Source organism: Pholis gunnellus, assembly GCF_910591455.1.
Source record: "Pholis gunnellus genome assembly, chromosome: 11".
NCBI classification, from domain to species: domain Eukaryota; kingdom Metazoa; phylum Chordata; class Actinopteri; order Perciformes; family Pholidae; genus Pholis; species Pholis gunnellus.
This window is the reverse complement of record NC_136538.1, coordinates 22,594,837-22,615,372: the sequence shown is the minus strand read 5'-3', so window position 1 is coordinate 22,615,372 and position 20,536 is coordinate 22,594,837. Positions and strand designations below refer to the sequence as shown.

Here is a 20,536-nt window from a genome sequence, read left to right as displayed (position 1 = left end):
GAAAAGTTTACAACCAGCGAGTTGCTGGTTTCAAACCCTGCAGATTGTCAGATCATACCCTTAGAAAAGGATTGTATCCTGTGTGAAACCTTCTCCTTTCTCTGCTGGTTTCTGCTATGTTATGTTTTAGACTGGGCTGCATCTCAATGACTAGAAATATAAGCTTGTAACCAGAGAGTTGTTGGTTCAAACCCCTCGGATTCATAGCAATACTACCGTCATAAAGGGTGCAACCCCCACAGCGAAAGGCAACTCGGTGTGAACTTAATCATGAATGCTTTTAGTATTTCCTCCCTCGAGGCTGCTGCTTTTGAGCAAGAATGTGTTGCTCGTCAACCTGTCTGGTGAAAAGACAAAGTTTTGAGAAAAAAAGAAAAAACTGAGTCAAAAGCCAACAAGTGTCGCTGCCGCCGACAAAGGTGTTGACACGTGCGGCGAGGATCCGAGACTAATACGCTGGAAACGACCCAGAGACGCTATTGATTACACGGTGATTCTATCGGGCGGTAGGCGAGCGTGGCTAATCAAGACTCACTCAATGCTACATGACAAGACGAGGATGGAGGATGTCTTGAAAACCCTGCAGACACACACACACACACACACACACACACACACACACACACACACACACACACACACACACACACACACACACACTAGTCATTTCATAGGGATTTAGAAACTCTGAACACGCATTCGCAGATTAACACTTCTCTACAAGGTGTTTTTGAAAAGCATCCACGCTGGGCTCCAAATACAAAATATATCCATCTCCCGAGAAGAGACGATTTCTGAGCTGTCTAATTAATATAAACTAAAAGTTAATCGTGTTTTAGTGTCCAGTGATGAGTTTAAAATATTGAGCAGCGGCTGATTAGCTCTCGTTCTTCAGAGGTAAACCATTAAATTACTATTATATTAAATTATAGAACATATAATAGCCCTATTATATTTACATTATCCCATCACATAATGTCAACGAGCTCACTTGTCACTGAATAAAAGTGTCTTTATAAGTAATAAGAGCAGAGGCAAGTCCAGTGGAAGTCACCGGCTGTGACATGTTGACTTTCTGTTGAACATGTGTGCCTCATGGCAGGCGTCCATCACGTCTCTGCCAGAGAAACCTCCTCCTGCCAACTCTTCATTCTTCTCACATTTAAAAAGGCCTCCACACATTCCTGAGAATATGTTTTTGGCAGCAGGAGATGGTTTCTACTGCCAGCGTATAGCGTGGAGCAGTAGTTCCTGTTGTGGATGAATCCACACAATTTGGCTTTTAAGGCTTCAGTCACTGATTTGTCTTTTGTGTTTGCTCATGGGTCTATGATTTGGACATTTTTTTAACTAAACTGGGGCCAACGCACAGTTTTTTTTTTCATAGTTAGTACTTGATTTGTTGTAATTTGTGTGCTTGCTTATAACTTCCTTAATCATAGCACATGCTGCTAATTTAATTCTGGCAGCTCCTCATCTCCATCTTTCCCTGTACCACTCTTATCTCCCCTCCTTCTCTTCCTTTATCACTTGATCTCTCTTCTCCCCTCCTTCTCTCTTTCCAATAATGTCGCTTTAACTGCTTTGCAGCAGAATTCTCCCAAGTGTAGTTCTGCACTGCAATTATGGACACGAATGGGCATTTACATACCCCCCCCTGCCTCACACACACGCACACGCACACGCACACGCACACGCACACCATGAGACACGAGACATTGCCGGGTTGTGAAGCAGTCAATGGGGTGTTAAATGTGGTGAAAACAGCCTGGCAGCAGTAGAAACAGACACACCAGAAACACATGGCCCTGGAGACTGCTCATCATTTATCAGCCTGCAGAGCGATGCTGCAGCGTCTGCAGGCTGACAAATGTGTCATGATGGCAAAGCAAACACCACCAGAGTTCTGGTGTTTCATTTAGGAAAAAATGAACTTGGTTCATGTGTAATTTATGATTTTTACTACCTTCTCTGGTAGTGAAAGAAGAAGTTTCCTCCCCTCCTCTCTTATTCTGTAAAGCAAAGATGTCGTCTCTGCAGGCCATTTAAATCCTCTGTCTTTATTGTACCGGCTCTCTGGACTAATGGAACATCTTAGTAGCTCCTGATTGATCACGTTGTAGTCAAGTGGTGGTAATGTACCTTTAGGTAGAACGGTAATATAATCCTTCAACACACTTCCTTCTGCAGACGCTCCCACCCGCTAACTGTTCGGTCGGATGATGATGCTGCTGCCGGCTCGATGATGAATTGAGAGAAACAAAAACAAGCTGATGTGTTTATGAATATGTTTTGTCTGTCGGGCAGTAATCAGCATCGCCTGACTGCTCATGTCGTTGCCTTAAGAGCTCCTTGTTTCTCTGCTGTTGGTTGTGATTCCCACTGTGTTGTCTCACCCTTTGGGCTGTTAGCAAGCTGGTATAGGGAGAGCTGTTGTTGTTGCTTTATTATCTTATTTACCCACTGAAAGGAAGCCTCCTATCATTCCCTCCTTTACTCCCAAACCCATGATCCAACTGCATTTATCTTGTTGGATTAATTACACAGTTTAACGCTAACCATCATAGTGTGAAATAATGTTTTACTCACGATCATTTCAGGCTGATATTCAGGTAAAATATGCGATCATGAGTCAGCATTTATGACTTTTCTAGTCGCTGTTCTTGATAAAGCTACATCGTGATCAATAAATCCATGTTGGTGTTGATAAGAGGAGAGCTAGTAATGTTAGCAGCACTGCTAAGGATACCAATAGAAGCCAAATCTGCCTTATTTCTTTCTCATGAGGTAAACAGTGGAAAGATCAAATAAAATACGATGCTTTGAGTTTCCCCTCTCAGATCCTCACAGGCCTTTTCCACACACCCAGTTAATGTGGACTCCCCCACCGCCGCAGAACTCTAGTGATAAGGAAGGAATGAAAGAGCCAGTAAACTGAAGCAACAAGATGAATAAAGATGCATACCATTCCTAAATGTGTACTCTCTCTGTTACCATCTACAAGTGTCTCAGTGCAACTTAAGAGTCTTCACGTCTTTCACTGGGAATAATAATAAAGTCTTTCGCAAAATGTTTTGCAGTTCCCAATTCACACACAACTGTTTAGCTTTCTTTTTTGTCACTTCAGATACTGTATTGATGTTAACAATAGTTTATTTTCATCAAAAGAGTGATGTGACACAGCTGAATCCAACTGGGCAATGACGTCTTTTAAATTGAGCCAGAAAGAAGAAAGTTCATATTTGGATAAATAATGGTCAGACTTTGATCAAATAAAGGTGATGCTCAGTGCCAGTCTGACTGACCTTTTTTAAAAATGTTTGGATGCAGGAAAATATAATATAAGTTACAGAACATTCACTATTTAAAGCTTAGTAAAAGGATGTTTCTCTCACTCCTGACACTTGTGTCTGGGTTAGTGTGTTCAATGTTACCTCTGTGCCATTGACCTCCTGGTTGCCTCATAAACACTGACTGACTGTTCTTTAACCGGAGGTCAAGGGACTGTCAGTGTAGACGAGAAGAACTCAGTCACACACACACACACACACACACACACACTTCTGGTGTTGTTGTTACCAGCTTACATTTTTTTAATAATGGATTCCAACGGTTTTAATGACTGAAATGAAACTTCTCATACCGCTTCCTCAGCATAATCCATTTCTTCTTTTATTCTCAGTATAGCTCTTGTTTTAAAGTTTAGGACCAAAGACGCAGCTTCTGCTTCAATGAGAGTGATGGTTTGACATATTGAATAATGTGAGACAACACAATAGATAGATCGGCTCTTGTGTTTCTTCCTTTGCTTGTCACACCCTGTTAGTAATGCATTGTACAGACGTAAAGAAGATTCAAACTCGTGTGTGTGTGTGTGTGTGTGGGTGTGTGTGTGTGTGTTTTTGTGTGTGTGTGTGTGTGTGTGTGTGTGTGTGTGTGTTTAATTTCTTGATGGTAAAGGCCACAGTGACTGATAGTCATCCCTCTCTGTTTCCTCTTTTTATTTTTTCTCACTTCCCACTTTCAACCATCCTCTTGTTGCTGACTCAGAAATTTGACAAGTAGGTCAGTAAAATGAGTTAAAAAGCTCAGCTGTTCATGAGGCTGTTAGGTTTCGTATTTGAAAGTATGGGGAGGTTTAAATGTCTGTAGTTGTCTTTTTCTTCCATTCTGTCCTGGTCCATATTTCTACAAATGCAGATCATTTAAGTGTTATTATATTACTGTATATAGTCCTTTAGACAGCCCTATACCACACTGATATCTGTCAAACAGTTTTGCTTAAGTTTACTGCCCATACCAGAAAAAGAAGACCTCTCTATCAACACATACAACAGAACTGTAGGATATCCAAGTCAAAGAGCGATCAGTTGAGTTTAATCCAAGCTTTTTAACCAGCCATTGCTGTCGCTGGAAGCATAACACTCAATATTTCTGTGAATGTGTGACAGAATACATGAGGTGTTTAGATCAGAGAAACGTTAAAAGCTTTCATACACAAGCTCAGTCACTGTTGTGTTGTAACAGTTAATGGTAGAGAAGCAAAAGAAGTATGTTTGGATTGTTACGTCCATGTTGCATGATGGGCAGTGTTTAAATGAATATCCATGGTAGAGGATGTTAAGTACGACGAGAGGCTTTTTAGTTCACCTATGACGGTGTTTTTCCCTCCTGTTGGAGAAATACTAGCATGTGTTCTTCTCTCGTATATTTCTTTATGCCTCAAATGTATATTACCATCCACAACGGCTGCACAATAAAACACATTTATTGCGATCATGACTTCGGATTCCCACAATTATATGAACATCATTTACTGTGATTTTGGCGTTTACAGTCTTGTATCTTGCACCTTTTTAAAGCAGTGCTTAAGAAGCAGTTGATTGAATATTGCTTGAAATATGGCAGCACTACTGAGCCCTACGCTGCTACGTGTTTGTGTTTCATAACACTCTGTTTGTTGGAGTGTTCAGTGCTGGTCTGACTGGTGAAGTGGTCCCTTCCTCCTGTCTACAGGAAAGATAGAGCAACATCCTGTCGCACCCTCGACTCCCAAACATGCAGATCAGATCCACACAGAGCCTCGAGTGAGAACCACGAGCACATACAAGCGGCGGAACTAATGTCTTTGATGAGCGAGCTTTGTTTTTACGTCTGTTTAATTACAAATTATCCTAAAAGAGCTTTTGTAAAAAGAAAGAATCCCCATCTGTTTCCTTGAGCTCTGATGAAATAGTTGGACGTACGAACATCTTTCAGCCTTCCTGACTTACATTTGATTGGAGGAGATTCTTATTTTCACTGCAGCAGCTCTGCAGTCAGCAGCTATCTTGCTTCACTTGATCTTTATGTGCACAACTGCAGCCCAAAGTGTCTCTTTAACTCTGGTTTTTGTTATACTCGTGTCCATAAGCACCTGATTTTGTATCGAGCTGCGAGTGCTGACATTGCAGACACCGATGAAGAGGAGCAGCTACACTACACAGCCGGAATAGACATGGTGTAACACACACTCACGAAAGAACATTTAAGCAGCGTAAAGCCAAATTTAGAATGTAGAAAATGTAGTAATTTAATCGCACTAAAGCCAGGAAGTGGGGTCTAAAAAAGTGTGTAATATGAACATGAGATGTGTGCTCTTCAGTAACTGGAGGGTGATTCTAAAGAGTCCTAAAGGAAAACACTGAACACCTACATGCTCACTAATTGCAGGTTTCTCTGGATAGAGCTGCAGCTAAAGGCCTTAAATGTAAATGTAGGAGGATTCATCTGTGTTTTTATGTCGATCATCTTTACTGACCCACTTTCACGCTCTCGCTCCAGCCCCCCCCCACCTCCATTACATCTATCTTACTAATAATAGTGTAAACTAAAAGGCTTTAATGTTTAAATAGCTTTTGTACGAGTTAAAGTAATGAGTTAAACTCATTCATTTCAGCCGGATCTTAGCGAGGAATCGAATGAAAGTGTCCAAAAATAATCCTGAATGTATGTGATTTCTCCCTGACATGCAAACTAATCACCTTTCAGTTAAATTCGCCATTTCTTAATCAAATTTTTGTCATGTTTTTCCACCCCCGATGAGTTTTTGCGTGCGTTTCCCTCTGACCACAGAGTAGGACACCATTACTCGTGACCACATCACAGGTGTAATCACTCTGCTATCCTGAAGTAGGTACACATTGATCAAGGGCACTGCCTCCCCAGAGAGCGATGTCTAAAGCAGCTATATGTGACACCAGGTTGACTGTGTGCTTCCAGAACAGCTGGATTTCTTTGGCATTCCCACATACAGCGCAGCAGCAGCATTGATTTGGTACAGTTGTCAGGATTGTATTCATGGTTTAAATTGTCCTCGCAGCACAGAGAGTACGATACAAAGGGGGTAAATATGGGGGTGATATTTCGTGTGTCTCTGATACGGTCTGTGCTGTTGGACAATAGCTTCTCTATGTGAGGCCTCGCTCCTCTCTTCCCTCTCACTCCGCCTCTTTCCCTCCTTTCTTTTTCTTCTGTCTTCCCTCTCTTGTGTCCTCTCTGTCGTTCTTTTCCTCATTCTTTCCTTTGCTGCTGTTCTGTGAGAGTCTTTGACATAAAGCCAGTGTTGTACTTGATGTGCTTCACGCTGCTGGAGTGTTTGCACAATAACATCATTGATGGACTTATTATATATTTTATTTTATATACATACATACATACATACATACATACATACATACATACATACATACATACATACATACATACATACATACATACATACATACATACATACATACATAATATCTTATTATAAAAGTATTTTTAATTCAGGTTAATCATAGATTATACCTTAATGTTTTACAGCCCTGTCTGTTAAAAATGACGGGTAATGAGAGTCTATGTAACCACTACTGTACATGTTGACTTCCATCCATATGTGATGCTTTTAAGTGACTTAACATTAGTTTTTCACCTGTAATTAAAGTGCACAGACTTTGTAAAATTAGGCTGTGGGATCGGCCACAATACTCACCACGTCTGTGCTCTTGGGTGCAACATTTGTGTAATAGAGACACTGATCCTAAATTACTTGAACCACATCTTTGGCATTCCTGTATTTTAGTTTCTTATCGATAAATAGATCTTATAGATACTTATAATCTAACACCGATATCAATATATCTGTAATAAGCTTATATCGGCCTTATATCAGTCTGGCTCTAACAGAGCAGGGCAGAAGAGTAGAATAAAGTGATTTTAATTGAGCTCTGGAGGGCTATTGGCTCCCTTTCCTTTCTCCATTGTGAGGTCAGAGGTCAGGCTCAATAACGAGAGCATTGCCAACACAGGGACTTAAACCTGGACTCTCCTGACAGATAATCTTGTAGACTGTCATCCTCTAACTGTGCCTCTCTGTGACCACAAAGCCAAAGCATAGTTTGACCGATGCCCGATCTGCTTAATAAGGTCGTCAATCCAGGGCAACCCTGTAAATATACGTTTTACGGATTAAATGTTACTTTTGATTTAGAAATGAAACATTTCAGCTTCAGGACTTACTTTGACCAGGAGTGACGGGTCCAGCCCTGCCAGCTAGTGAACTGCACTGGCTGTGTTTTTGGATGAATTCTCAGTCACATAACATAATATATATAGTGCGTAATAGGGAGAACATTTGACAGTCCCTAATTCGTCAAAGTGTTATTTTCACATCAAGGCAAAGTAGCGCTGCGGTTGTGATTTAGTGAGCAGGTTCAGATTTACAATTGTGTGCGTGTGTGTGTGTGTAGAAGGCTTATCAGGGTTTTAAACTTCAGGCATTAAGATACAAGCTGATCAGTGTTGATGGATTGAGGAATAAATACCGTCGCCCTGTTCACTCATCTGTCTAATTTCCTCTCCTTCCTCACAGGCAACCGGACAAACTGGTGGTGGTTTGGACACGCAGGAGTCGGCGGAAATCATCCAAGGTTTGTATTTGCGGGAGAGGCATTAAAGAAATGCTAAAAACAAATAGAAGTTTCTCACTTGCAAACATTGTTGTTTATTGTCCCTCTTGTGCTGCAGGCTCACAGCTGGCAGCCTGGCATCAAGAACCCCTACAGAGGAGTGGTGGTGTGGCCGGTACCAGAGAACATAGAGATCACGGTCACTCTCTTCAAGGTAGGAGGCAGATGTGTGATTAGTGCTGATGCAAGCAGTTCTGTGTTTAAGGTGGAATAGGGTCATTTATGGAGCGTGACGGTCTTCATGAATTGGGAGATCTATCACCAATTGTTAGCACCCAAAAGCAGCACAATGTGTATTTTTTACTACATAAAAAGGCATTTATTATGAATATTAAAGAGCGATATTATGTAGGTTATATTTTCCTGCCAAGACTGTTGATGTTGGCACGTTTTGATCTGTGCATTCAAGGTATTCGGGGCATATTTAGGTGTGTACAGTAACACAGTAGTGTTCTGTAAGGGACACACTGTCTTACTTAACCCATGCTGGGCCTCTGTGCTGACAGGCTCGCCCAGAGCTCCGTATCTCGTGACCTCTCCCAGCGTCTCAACCACAAATATCACGTACCGGCCTCTGCTTTGTGTCGCAGTAGTTTTACTTATAAAGCACACTGTTGGTTTTCTCGGCCCATGCTTGTCTCACACTGCTGTACAGTACCTCTCTACTCGGGGCCCACTTCCACTTCCTGTCCCAGAGGAAGTAATAAAGCTGTTTTTGTAATGAGACACAAAGCAAAGCCACTGAAGTTCACCCACATCTGTTTTATAAATAATGAATAAAGTCAGTTCCCCTCGTCACAGAGAGACCTACTCCGCCTGTTTTAAATAGCTGTATAATATAGTCTGTTGTGGTTATGCTGCACGTTTATGACGGTAAGCCGTGGATTTAGCAATCCATAGGTGTTTACTAGACGGGGATTGTCTTAACAAAAATCTGCTGTTTAGTTGCGTTATGTCAGAGGTAGAATCCAGAGTTATCAGAGCGTGAGACGTATGAGGCAGTAGAAGTAAGGATAGTGAACCTCTGCTGTATAATCTGTCTCTGGAGTCTCCCAACCTTATGAACACGCAATACTAAATTGCTCGAGTATCCCTTTTTAATATAGAAAACATGACTTAATGCCATCCTACATCTGTAAACGGCTCGTATATTTCTGCAGCGTGTCGACTAAAGCAAACAGAGATTTAAAGAAGGGCTCACACTGGCCTGAAGCTCTGCAGTGAAAACAGCTGAGCTCAGCAGTATTGCAGCCTGCACCTTCAGGGAGGTGTGCACACCGGCAGGCAGCCTGAGTTTAACTTGGTAGACGGCAGGAAAACCTACTGAAATGAATATGTAACTTCAGACTGCAGTGGTGTGACTGAATCATAACAGAGACGATGTTCAGGAAGCAATCCTCAGTGAAGCTTTTGCCATTTCTGAGCTTTTGGAAGCTTAATAGAACCTTTTTATCCTTTAAACATGTTAACAGTATGTTAGATAAAAAGGTTGTAGCACTAAAACACAGCCGACAACACACCGTAAACTGAGAATAAACCCAGATGGCTGATAGTTTCAGGCTCTGTTGGCTTTTAGAAGTACTCTATGTGGCAGTGACATAACGGGAGGATGAGGACGCTGTGTGTGTGTGTGTGTGTGTGTGTGTGTGTGTGTGTGTGTGTGTGTGTGTGTGTGTGTGTGTGTGTGTGTGTGTGTGTGTGTGTGTGTGTGTGTGTGTGTGTGTGTCCCCGTGTCCGTGTGTGTTGTGTTTGAGTGATGTGCCAGACTGCAGGAATATAGATTTTTTTCTGGGGTGTGTCAGGGGCGCAGTCAGACAGGAAGTCAGTCAGACGGGTGTTTGCTTGTGTGTAGGTGTAGTACTGAGTGTGTGTAGGTGTAGTACTGAGGAAGCAACACACGACTACACTCTGTATTGATTCATTGTTTAGTCTGTTAGAGGTAAAAAGTAGTGGCAACAGCATACTACCAAAGCCTAAAGTGATGCAGTAGAAGACCAATTTAATGGTTAAGCACAAGGTATTTAATTACTGATGAGTCCAAGAAATACTTCCACCACTACGTCTACGTTTTGTGTTTTAAAAGGCTGACATTTGTCTGTGGTTTGCATGTGCAAAACCACACAAGAGGGTACATTAAAACCTATAATATTGCATCTAGATAGGACACATTGAAACTCATTTACATAGAAACACAATAGAACTACATTATGGCCCCTGGAAGCTATCCTTCTTTTAACTATAAAACTGCAATTTCGGCTTTGCATTGACAATTAAAATGATTTGATGCGTTTTATTGTTCCAGCAGTGCAGTGTGCATGTTTGTGTTATTGCTCAAACTGGACCAGAAAGATGGAGAGAGAGAAACAACCATAGTTTTGTATTTTTCTGCGTTTTAATGATTCAAGGATGTTTTTCTGTTCAGTTTAAAGTTTTCTTGCCCTTTTAAGAGAAACGTTCCTGAAATATTAAGTCTATAATGTGATTTTGATCCTATTTCAACCCTATAATCACGTTGTACTATAGTGGTTTTAACCCTTTAAGTAAAGCACCTTGAGATTTGGTTTGTATTTTTAAGTGTGCTATACAAATTAAATATTTCTTTATTGTTATTAAGCATACATTTTGTTCTATTGCCCTTGCAGGACCCCCATGCAGAGGAGTTTGAAGACAAAGAGTGGACGTTCGTCATTGAAAATGTGAGTAGAGTCTTTTTGTTTTTCTACTTTCTTCAACCTTATGGGATATACGTGCACCGTGTGATTGAGTGCCTTGCTTAAAGGCTCCTGGACGGTCACTCACAATGACTGGAGTGGACATAAAACAAGACCTAATTCTCAGCTTTGTTTCTGGTTAAACCTCGTTGCATTACACATGCGGGTTCTGCCACCTTGTGGTCAGGCTCTGCTACGACATGCATCATGTTGGCACACATGAGTGTTAAACAGTCGTGTGTGTGTGTGTGTGTGTTTATGGTAGTAACAAGCGCCTGCATTTCTACAAGCAAGTGTGAAGTGTCGTTTACAGTCTACATCCTGAGGCTGAAAACCTTAAGGTGTGATTGTGTCACATCCAGCTGTGACTTCACCACCAACAAGGGCTGACCCTAGTTATGGATTTATTTATTTGTTCTCTTCTCATCAGTCACACGACTGTTTTCTGTTGCTTTCCATGCAGTATTGGATGGAAACGGTGAATAACACGGAGAAGGATACGAGAGAGGAGTTGATTGAGCAATTTTTTTTAAATGGGAGGGATGGATTGAGGAGAGGAAAAGAGAGACCAGTTGCCAGGAAACTGGAAACTTGGCGTTCACAAGTGTTTTTATATGTCTGCTGGAGCCGAGTCTGTGACATGTTTGTACTTACACATGAGCCTTTCTTCTCTCTTCGTCTCTTAAACTCTTGTAGGGGGACTCTGGACCCTGTTTTTCCAAGGTTTTTGGTCAAATTGGTCCAGTGTTGAGAGGGGAGCGCTGTTGGCATTTATTTGGGCAAACTGGCTCATTTACATCCACTAAACGTGCTCGTTTTTACCACGACGAGGCTCTGATTGTGTTTAGAAGTGTCTGACAAGATTATATAAAGAGTCTCGCTCCATGAGAACCAAATCAAGCAAAAGGTGGAGAAAAACATTTGAACTGTCATTAGAGGAAAACACAACAGCTCATCTCAGTGTCACCCTATTAGTTGTCGGAGCGATTCAAATTGCTAATAATCGGTGAATCTGCAAGATCAGAGATCAGGATTTACCACAGCACCTCTGGATCTGTTAGGGATCTGGTCCTGGTCCTGGTCCTGGTCCTGTAGTTGAAGAAAGAAAAGCCTGACCTCTGTTTTCAGTGCACGCTCGTCTCTTAAAGTGTTCAAGTGTCTCTGTGTGGCGCTGACGTTTGCTTCTGCTGGTCAAGGTTTTAAAGATCAGGATTAAAGTCTTCAGCACGTTTGTCGCTCGTTACGTTTAAAGTTTCTGAGAAATGCAAACTGTGACCTGCGTCACCAAACCTGGTGGAATAGTGTGAAGTAAGAATGTCTTTCACCGCTTGGGTAAACAAAATGTTGATTCCCGTTCTGACTTCTGAGCTTTTCACAAAGTGTTTATGAAGTTGTAGTTTTCTGTGACGCTTCAGAAACAGATTTGCAGCATTTTCAGGAAACATTCGGTGTTTAATTCATCTTTAAACTTTCTTAATGTTTAAGAGGTTCTGAGAGTGACTAAGATGAGCAAATACATATTTTATTAATCCTCAAAGCTGATGAAAACTTCCAGATGCTCTGATGTGTAAACTGTGCACCACTAGTGATCATTAAGGACCTCTGGGACTCCTCAGCTACTTCTCTTTAGGAATGTAGGTGAAGGAAAGAGTTTGAGAACTGGCCGAGTCGCAACTGTCACTTTCTGTACACGTCAAGCTCAAAGGAACGCCGGCAGGAGCGGCTCTACCTTCTTCTCTTTGATAGAAAGCCGAGAGGACAAGCAGGTCAACCGGTGTTCTCTGGCCAGAGCGTGGGAGAGAAAAGAGAGCAAGAAAAGGGGGAGAAAGAGACAAGTTTGTCTCTCTCTCGCTCTCTGCATACCTGACTAATGACAGAGAGATCAAAGCGTCAGCAGCCCCCTGACAGCAGGAATGGAGAGGAAAGAGGAGGGAGGAAACAAGGGAGGGAGGGAGGAGGCAACCTTATACCCTCACACGCTCAGATACAGAGGGAGGGAAATGATGAAATGAGAGACTAATGGTGGGATTTAAGGTATTCATGAAATACTTTTTAGATGGTTACGGGTGTCAATAATAATAATAATAATAGTAAATGTTATGTGTATTGCACCTTTTATACAAGAAATGTTGCACAATAAAGGAAATTAGACAATGGAAATAAAACCGGGTTGGAATGCCACACTAATGATAATAATAAATAAGATTTAAATTATAATGTATTATATGTATACACAGTGCATAACATCAATAATAAGAGTTATAATATTTAGATCAGTTCAAAATACATCAATGAACACTTTGCTGCGTCACACGGTCTCCATTCTCTGCTGCGTTATGTTTTCTACTTCAATGGTGGAGATTTAAAAATGTTAAATTAGAAGACAAAGTGTCATCTTAGGTCCAACATTTAACTTAAGTTATGTAATCTGTAAACTACTTTTAAGATCACTGTGTAGAATGCATAACATCAAGTTAAGTACATTTTGAAAGAATTGCAGAAGTGTGTAGCAAAGTGCAATAAAAAAAAAGATAACAAATATATATATATAATTCATAACACTAGATGGAATTAAAACCCACAGAATAATTATAATACAGATATAGTTAAAGATATTTAGGTTAATTGCTTGTTTGATTGTAGTCTTTTATGCTACATGACTCCAGATGTTGAGTAACAGTTTTCCATAACTCGTCACATCATAACTCTATAATGCAGCTTCATTAAATTCATCTGAGGAGACGAGTCCTGACTCCGCTGTAGTTTGCTGTTTTGTATTTTGAATGTTTCATTTACATTCTGCTTTCAGGATATCTTCACAGAGAGGATAGAAAAGCAACAACTAAACCCTTGAGACATTTGTTTGGTACTGAAGTGCCACCGATTGATCACGTTGAGTCACTGAGTACTGACACCGTTACTTCTACACTTAAGATGATATTTGAATTGTGCTGCTGGTTCCTGGTTTAAGGAACTCTATACATTTACCACAAGAGGGCAGTCTAAGATCTGTGAAAACCTTTTTCCTCTAAAACATTCAGTGATAAATCTGTTGATCACCTCCTTCTGTCACTTCAGTGTTTGTGTGTCAATAAGAAGCTCTATCTTTGTGTTGATGCAAAGGTATCCAAACATGTGGGATGTCTGTGCACCTCTGATCACATTTTATTCTGACTCTGCATGCGTGTGCTTGGATGCATAGACGGCTCAGGTTCTTTTCAGGTATCTAAGCTAATATAAAGTCAGGAGGGATGAATGAATGAATGAATGAATGAATGAATGAATGAATGAATGCGGCACTGAGTGCTGCAGGAACAGAAGAAGAGGAGAGGTGAGTTCTCCTGACCCCTCATCAGACGGCGGAGGAGAAGAATTCGCCATTGTGCCCGAGCGCCGCCCCGGAGATGATGAAATTCAAGATCTCCTCGCGTCTTAATCTGGGGGGCCCAACCTCGCGCTAATCCCTCCCCGTCGAATTACTGGCCCCGGTTTGATTGTATTTTGTCATTGAAAACGTCAGTGTCAAACACTACCTTTTTCCTTTCTCCTCCTCTCCTCTATTTGTTCGTCTGCCAAGGAGAATCGCATAATCAAAAGATGGAAAGAGAGAGAGAGAGAGAGAGAGAGAGGTGGCAGGATGAAAATGGCTACACAGTAGTATCTCTAAATTGCATGCTACCCTTGCCTTTCACCCTTTTTTCAAATAGGCACGTATTATCAAAAAAGGTGTGCAAATTGAGAGTCAAAAGATTGGACGGCTATATTTGAAGGCATTGTGCTGACAGGCTCGTGTGTGTGTGTGTGTGTGTGTGTGTGTGTGTGTGTGTGTGTGTGTGTGTGTGCGCGTGGGGGGTGTTAGTGTGTGTATGTGTGTATTCTCTCTGTGTTTGCATATCAACCAAAGCTGGAGATGGTAGACCAACTTCCCTCATCTTCAAAGCTTTGAGGGGAGGATTTAAAACACACACACACACACACACACACACACACACACACACACACACACACACACACACACACACACACACACACACACACACACACACACACACACACACACACACACACACACACACACACACTGGACTGTTGTATATAAAGTGAGAAGCTATCATGTCTGAATACATTGAATATACAGTGTTACACACTCCACGTCCCCCCTCCATCTCTCTCCCATTTAAAGTCACACTTCACCTTTTTTCTCACTCACATTACATCGCTGTCACTCAGAAGCTGCTCTGCTTGACAAGCCTGTCTGCTGCACGTTTACACATTTTAAATATGTATTTATTTCTTTATAAACTGCCACTTAATGGCTTATAACCGCCTCGTTTAATACTTTAAACCTACACATTAGATGCATTCAAGGTGTTATTCTGCTGCATAAAGGGGGAAAAGATTTGTCACACATACAGAATTGTTAAAGAAAACGGGTCTAAAGGAAAAATAGTCGTAGCCACGATGCAAAAGATGTTTAGTAATTTACTAATGTTTCGACATGCCAGTCTTCTTCAGGTCTTCATTAGAAGACTGCTCTGTCGTTTTTTAACAATTCTGTATGTGCGCTTCATGTCTCATCCATAAAACACTTGACGTAAACTGATCTTTTCTAGAACATTTGCTTAGTTTCATGCGTTGACATCTAAAGGAAAGGTGTGTGTGTGAACATCTGTGTTTGCCTTATTCAACTCTCTGCAGTATATTTAGGGATTTATGTTTAAAATCATAACTTATGCTAACGTTTATATCTTCTCCGTCCGTGTTGTGACTCTCTCTTTCTCCCCCTCTTCAGTCCTTGATGTCCTGTCTGTCGTGGACCACGTCCAACTCCATTAAGGCTGTCTCCACGCCACATTCCTCCCACTTGGCGCACACTCGTGCAGTCACACACTGTCACGTCGTCATCTCACCACATACACAGTGAAAAACCACCATCACCTTTACACACACACACACACCCACACACACACACACACTCTTTCTCTGTATTGTAACCCCCCCCCCCTCTCTTCTCTCCTTGTCTGGAACACATTACGTAGGCCAGTGGCTTGTGAGCGCTGACTGGGCCTCGGGGAAGAAAACACAATTATTTCAGCCCTTGGCTATTCACGCAAAGGTGACAAAAGCTGGTATGAAGTATGAAATCCCAAAAGTTTCTCCCAGCGCCGAGGCCGACAAATTGGGATTAATTTGCGCTCGTGTGCACGCAAGTGTCTCCGAAGTTTTCACCTTTGCTCGTCTCCCATTTCTTAAATAGTTTGGGGAACTGAAAGGGGCCTAATTTATTGTTAGGGAGGGAAGAGCTCGTGTGTGTGTGTGTGTGTGTGTGTGTGTGTGTGTGTGTGTGTGTGTGTGTGTGTGTGTGTGTGTGTGTGTGTGTGTGTGTGTGTGTAGGGAGAAGGGGGGGGGTCTTAGTATGGGATCACACATTCACACACGTTTTCCAAATTAATTTAATCTAATTAATCGCCCTGAGGAGAGGCAACAGATGCTGGTGATTACCCCCCATGCCTGTGACCCCTCCCTCCGGCGTCACACACACACACACACACACACACACCTAAATGCTGCCATTTTCTGCCTCTACTCAGCTAAAATGTATTATTTTTGTTCATCGGAGCACAGACGGTATTATGGGGCTGAAATACAAAAAATGAAGACTCACGCAATATAGAGCAAATTACTCCACAGAATTAAGCTCCCAATGTGTGTGTCTCTGTGTGTGCGTGTGTGTGTCTGTCTGTGTGTGTTGGTGAGAAACTGCACCTGTGTCTGGATGACTGTGTGTGTGTGTTGGTGGGTTGTAGGTGGCAGGGGAGGCCGGGTGGTCCCTCCTGTCGCCCTAATAGGCTTACTGGCCCCCTAATCCACACCACACCACCCTGTCACATGGCTGGTCTGCTGACTAACTGCTACCACCGCCGTGTGTGTGTGTGTGTGTGTGTGTGTGTGTGTGTGTGTGTGTGTGTGTGTGTGTGTGTGTGTGTGTGTGTGTGTGTGTGTGTGTGTGTGTGTGTGTGTGTGTGTGTGTGTGTGTGTGTGTGTGTGTGTGTGTGTGTCTACGTCTCTGTGCAGGTGTCGCATTTGTGTGACTGTGTTCTTTATTTGGTGTGTGAACACCAGCGTTTGTGTAATAAAAAACAATCCAGCTTCTCAAATGTGAGAATCTGCTGCGTTTCTCTGTTTTGTATCATTGTAAGTTTAATATATTTAGGATTTGGTAAACAAAGAAACTCTTTGGGGTATTGGCCGATATCGAGTACCAATCTGATACCACCATGAATAAGCTTTATTGCTCCCTGTGTGGAAGTGACTGGGATCATTATTTTATGTGTAACACCACATCAAGCTTGACCTAAACGTAGCATTCCTCACTTTGTAAAAAAAAACGTAACCAATAAATACAAAGACATAAATGTACTGAATTGTTATTCAATATCAAATACCAGCTGGGCCTTTTGAAACAGTATCTGACCGATATTAGATATTAGATATCAGTAACAGTCAATCTCAGTTTTGAAAGTTTTATAAACTAACAAATCTACTTTTACACACACACACACACACACACACACACACACACTCTGCTCTGTAGAGCTTTTGGCACACTATCGCCTGGCACACACCCTATCTTCTATCTCTGTGTGTGTGTGTGTGTGTGTTTTTGCTTACATGCATGTGTTTGTTAATTAACTGATTAAACTGTTGCCCCTGATGATGTGGGGCTTTGCTTCTGTGCTCGCGTCATCGTTTTTCATGCCGTCTCTCTGTTTGTGTGCAACTTTGCATTTCGTCTTTCTCGTCTTGTTTTGTCTGCCGAACTGTTTTGTCTTTGCTCTGTTTATTCTTACGTCTCGCGTCCTTGTCTTGTTGTACGCCCCCTGCGTTTGTGTGTGAGTGAGTGAGTGTGTGTGAGTGAGAGAGAGACAGACACATGTTTGCATGTGTGACTTTGTATTTGTGTGTGTCGTGTGAGCGAGTGTGTCTCGTCCCACTGGTCCAGGTTGTGACCTCGGCTTTCATCTCCTTAGTCTGAGGCTCCTGCAGCCCGCTGAGCTCCGCTCTCCGCCAGCAACGCAGCAGATGTCACCAGACACTGTGTCACACACACACACACAGTGTCTCTCCTTCATAAACACATACACAGGCTCAATGCATGTGTACACATACAGTATATAATCTCACACACAGATACATTTCTAGCCCACACACACATGCATGAGTCTGAACCAGCCCAGACAGCTTTTGTTTTGCCTCATACAGCGTGACGTTTGACCCCAAAATAAACATCAAAACACAAGTGTCACCCGGGAAACATCCGTATTACCTGTGTGGCCTTCACACGAAGCCTAACTTAGTGTGTGTGTGTGGGTGTGTTTTGACTGCAGATGTTGATGTTACAAACTGTGGATAAACTCAATCATTTTACGTAGAGCGGGTCGTCTTCCAATTGGAAGATACAGGTTTGATCCCCAAGACGCTGAACCCCTACTTTGCTCCCTGAAGGCTGTGCCATCGGTGGGTGAACTTCAGTTAGTTGAGAGTCCTGATCATCAGTGTGTGAATGTGTGTGAATGTTAACATACAGCGTACAGCTCTTTGAGTGGTCGTAATATTTAAAAGGGTGCTTTGAAATATACGTTTGACACACAATAGTAGTAGTGCTCCTGTAACGGGCCTGAGCAAGGTGAGCTATTGTGCTCGTTTGGCTCAAAAGAGGGAAATGCATCATGTTGAGGTGGCGAGACCACCTGCTGACAGTCCATATATATATATATATATATATATATATACACATATACTCTCTGTGTGTGTTTGTATGATGGGCTGGCATCCTGACCAGTGAAGGAACTTGCAAGTCACAAAGTTATGTATCTGGAAAACGACTGTTTTCAAACTAATTACAGTACTGGTGTCTCATGCGATCCTCCATTTATATAATATTTCCTGCCTGATTGGAGGCTCTCAGTCGTGCGTTATTGGGGGCCTGATCCTCTCTTATCAGTTCCATGAGGTCGTCCTTCACGGCTTCACTTCCTTCCACCTAATCGGACTCTTCCTCATCCGTCTTCATCCTCATCTCACCTTGTTTTGACATCATGTCTCACACGGCGATGATGGGTGGTCGGACAGTTGCGGTGCGATTGGACGATGACGTGATGATTTTTATTTTTTTATTTTTTTATCTCCATCTCTCGGTTATTTATTTTTCCTCCTGTGCGACTTAAGATGGCTGCTCGCGATGGAGACAGGCCTGTGTGGCCCGCAAAACACTGCCCTCCGCAAATCCCCCTGTTTATCCACAAGCTTGACCCGCTGGGCCTGCCGGGGCGGGTCGGTGCCTCCGTAGATGTGTGTGTGTGTGTGTGTGTGTGTGTGTGTGGGCGGTGGCGGTGGCGGTGGCGAAAGAATATGTGGAGAGGTTGGTGATGAACTTAGGTTAAACTTCTGTGCAGGGTGACTCGTTTGACATTATCTCTTCAAGATCCGCTCACTGTGTGTGTGTGTGTGTGTGTGTGTGTGTGTGTGTGTGTGTGTGTGTGTGTGTGTGTGTGTGTGTGTGTGTGTGTGTGTGTGTGTGTGTGTGTGTGTGTGTGTGTGTGTGTGTGTGTGTGTGTGTGAGAGTGTGTGTGAGAGAGAGCATTTTAGGGAGTGAACACACACACGCGCACACAGTTACTGGCAAACTGAGGCGACTGTTCTGCTAAGTGGCAATGAATAGGGTCTTGTGATGTGCTCCGGTGCCAGCGCTAAGCCACCCACTGACAGTTAGACTGATCCCCAAACGTGTCTCTGTCTCTGTTTGGGATATAAATCTGTACTCGGAGAACCGCACCCACAGAGGACGGGGTCAGGAATTCGAGGTGTCTTGCAGTAAAGACACACACACATACACACACACGTGGGTGTTGAGGAGATGTGGCGAAGGACACATTTCCACAGTGAGAGAGGCGCTCATATCATATCGGGTGTGTCACTTATCAAAATTAGCTTAAAATGCTCTTTAAAGTTGCTTTTAACTGGTTATGAACCAGTCTAAATGTAATCCTGATCCTCTACATGATCTACGTCAGTAAACGAGACCTTCAGAGAGAAGCTTTCTATTTCTATATGGTTCTGGTGAAACCAGATGAAATCATGCAGGTTCATCAGAAAGTCCTTCAGCTCAGACTCCAGCAGAGACCGGTCCACCTCAGACGGACCCAGATTCTCCAGCAGAGACCGGTCCACCTCAGATAGACCCAGATCCTCCAGCAGAGACCGGTCCACCGCGGACAGACCCAGATCCTCTAGCAGAGACCGGTCCACCGCGGACAGACCCAGATCCTCTAGCAGAAACCGGTCCACCGCGGACCCCCCCTGTTAGCTATGAGGCACCTATGAATCTGTAAATTAAATATCATGTTTCCCCGTATTTAAGTCTCTCTGTAGACGATCATGGACTAAATGGCTCATCTACATCGACACACTTGGATATGAGAGAGTGTGTGTGTGTGTTTTGTGAGTGTCTCACATTTAGATGCACATAAACAGAATTGGGGAACCCTATTGTTCTTTCGTGGAAAAGGAATTTCAAAGAACAAGCGCTCACCCATGCACACACACACCAGCACCAGCTCCTTATCCAATCCCTCCACTAATTCCCCCTTGGTAGAAGGTGTTCATTGTTTCTCTTTCATTCTAATCTCTCCCTCTCCTCTTTTTAAAATCCATATTAGATTCTCTTTGAGTTGGCCACAATCAGAGGCACTGGAGCAGAGCATCACCCTGCTAATGCTCTTTGTCTCCCCAGATTTGTCACTTAGCATGGAGAGTACACCTTTGTCATGGAGC

At 42.6% G+C, this 20,536-nt stretch overlaps 1 protein-coding gene across 1 annotated transcript in view; it reads left to right on the top strand.

Annotated features, from left to right (window-relative positions):
• ehbp1 (EH domain binding protein 1) overlaps positions 1-20,536 on the top strand; it is a 129,384-nt gene that overhangs the window by 4,111 nt on the left and 104,737 nt on the right. The window contains exons 2-4 of the mRNA XM_079169122.1: positions 7,895-7,952; positions 8,050-8,145; positions 10,634-10,687. Of these exons, the coding sequence (XP_079025248.1) occupies positions 7,895-7,952; positions 8,050-8,145; positions 10,634-10,687 (208 nt within the window). The remainder of the gene's footprint in view (positions 1-7,894; positions 7,953-8,049; positions 8,146-10,633; positions 10,688-20,536) is intronic.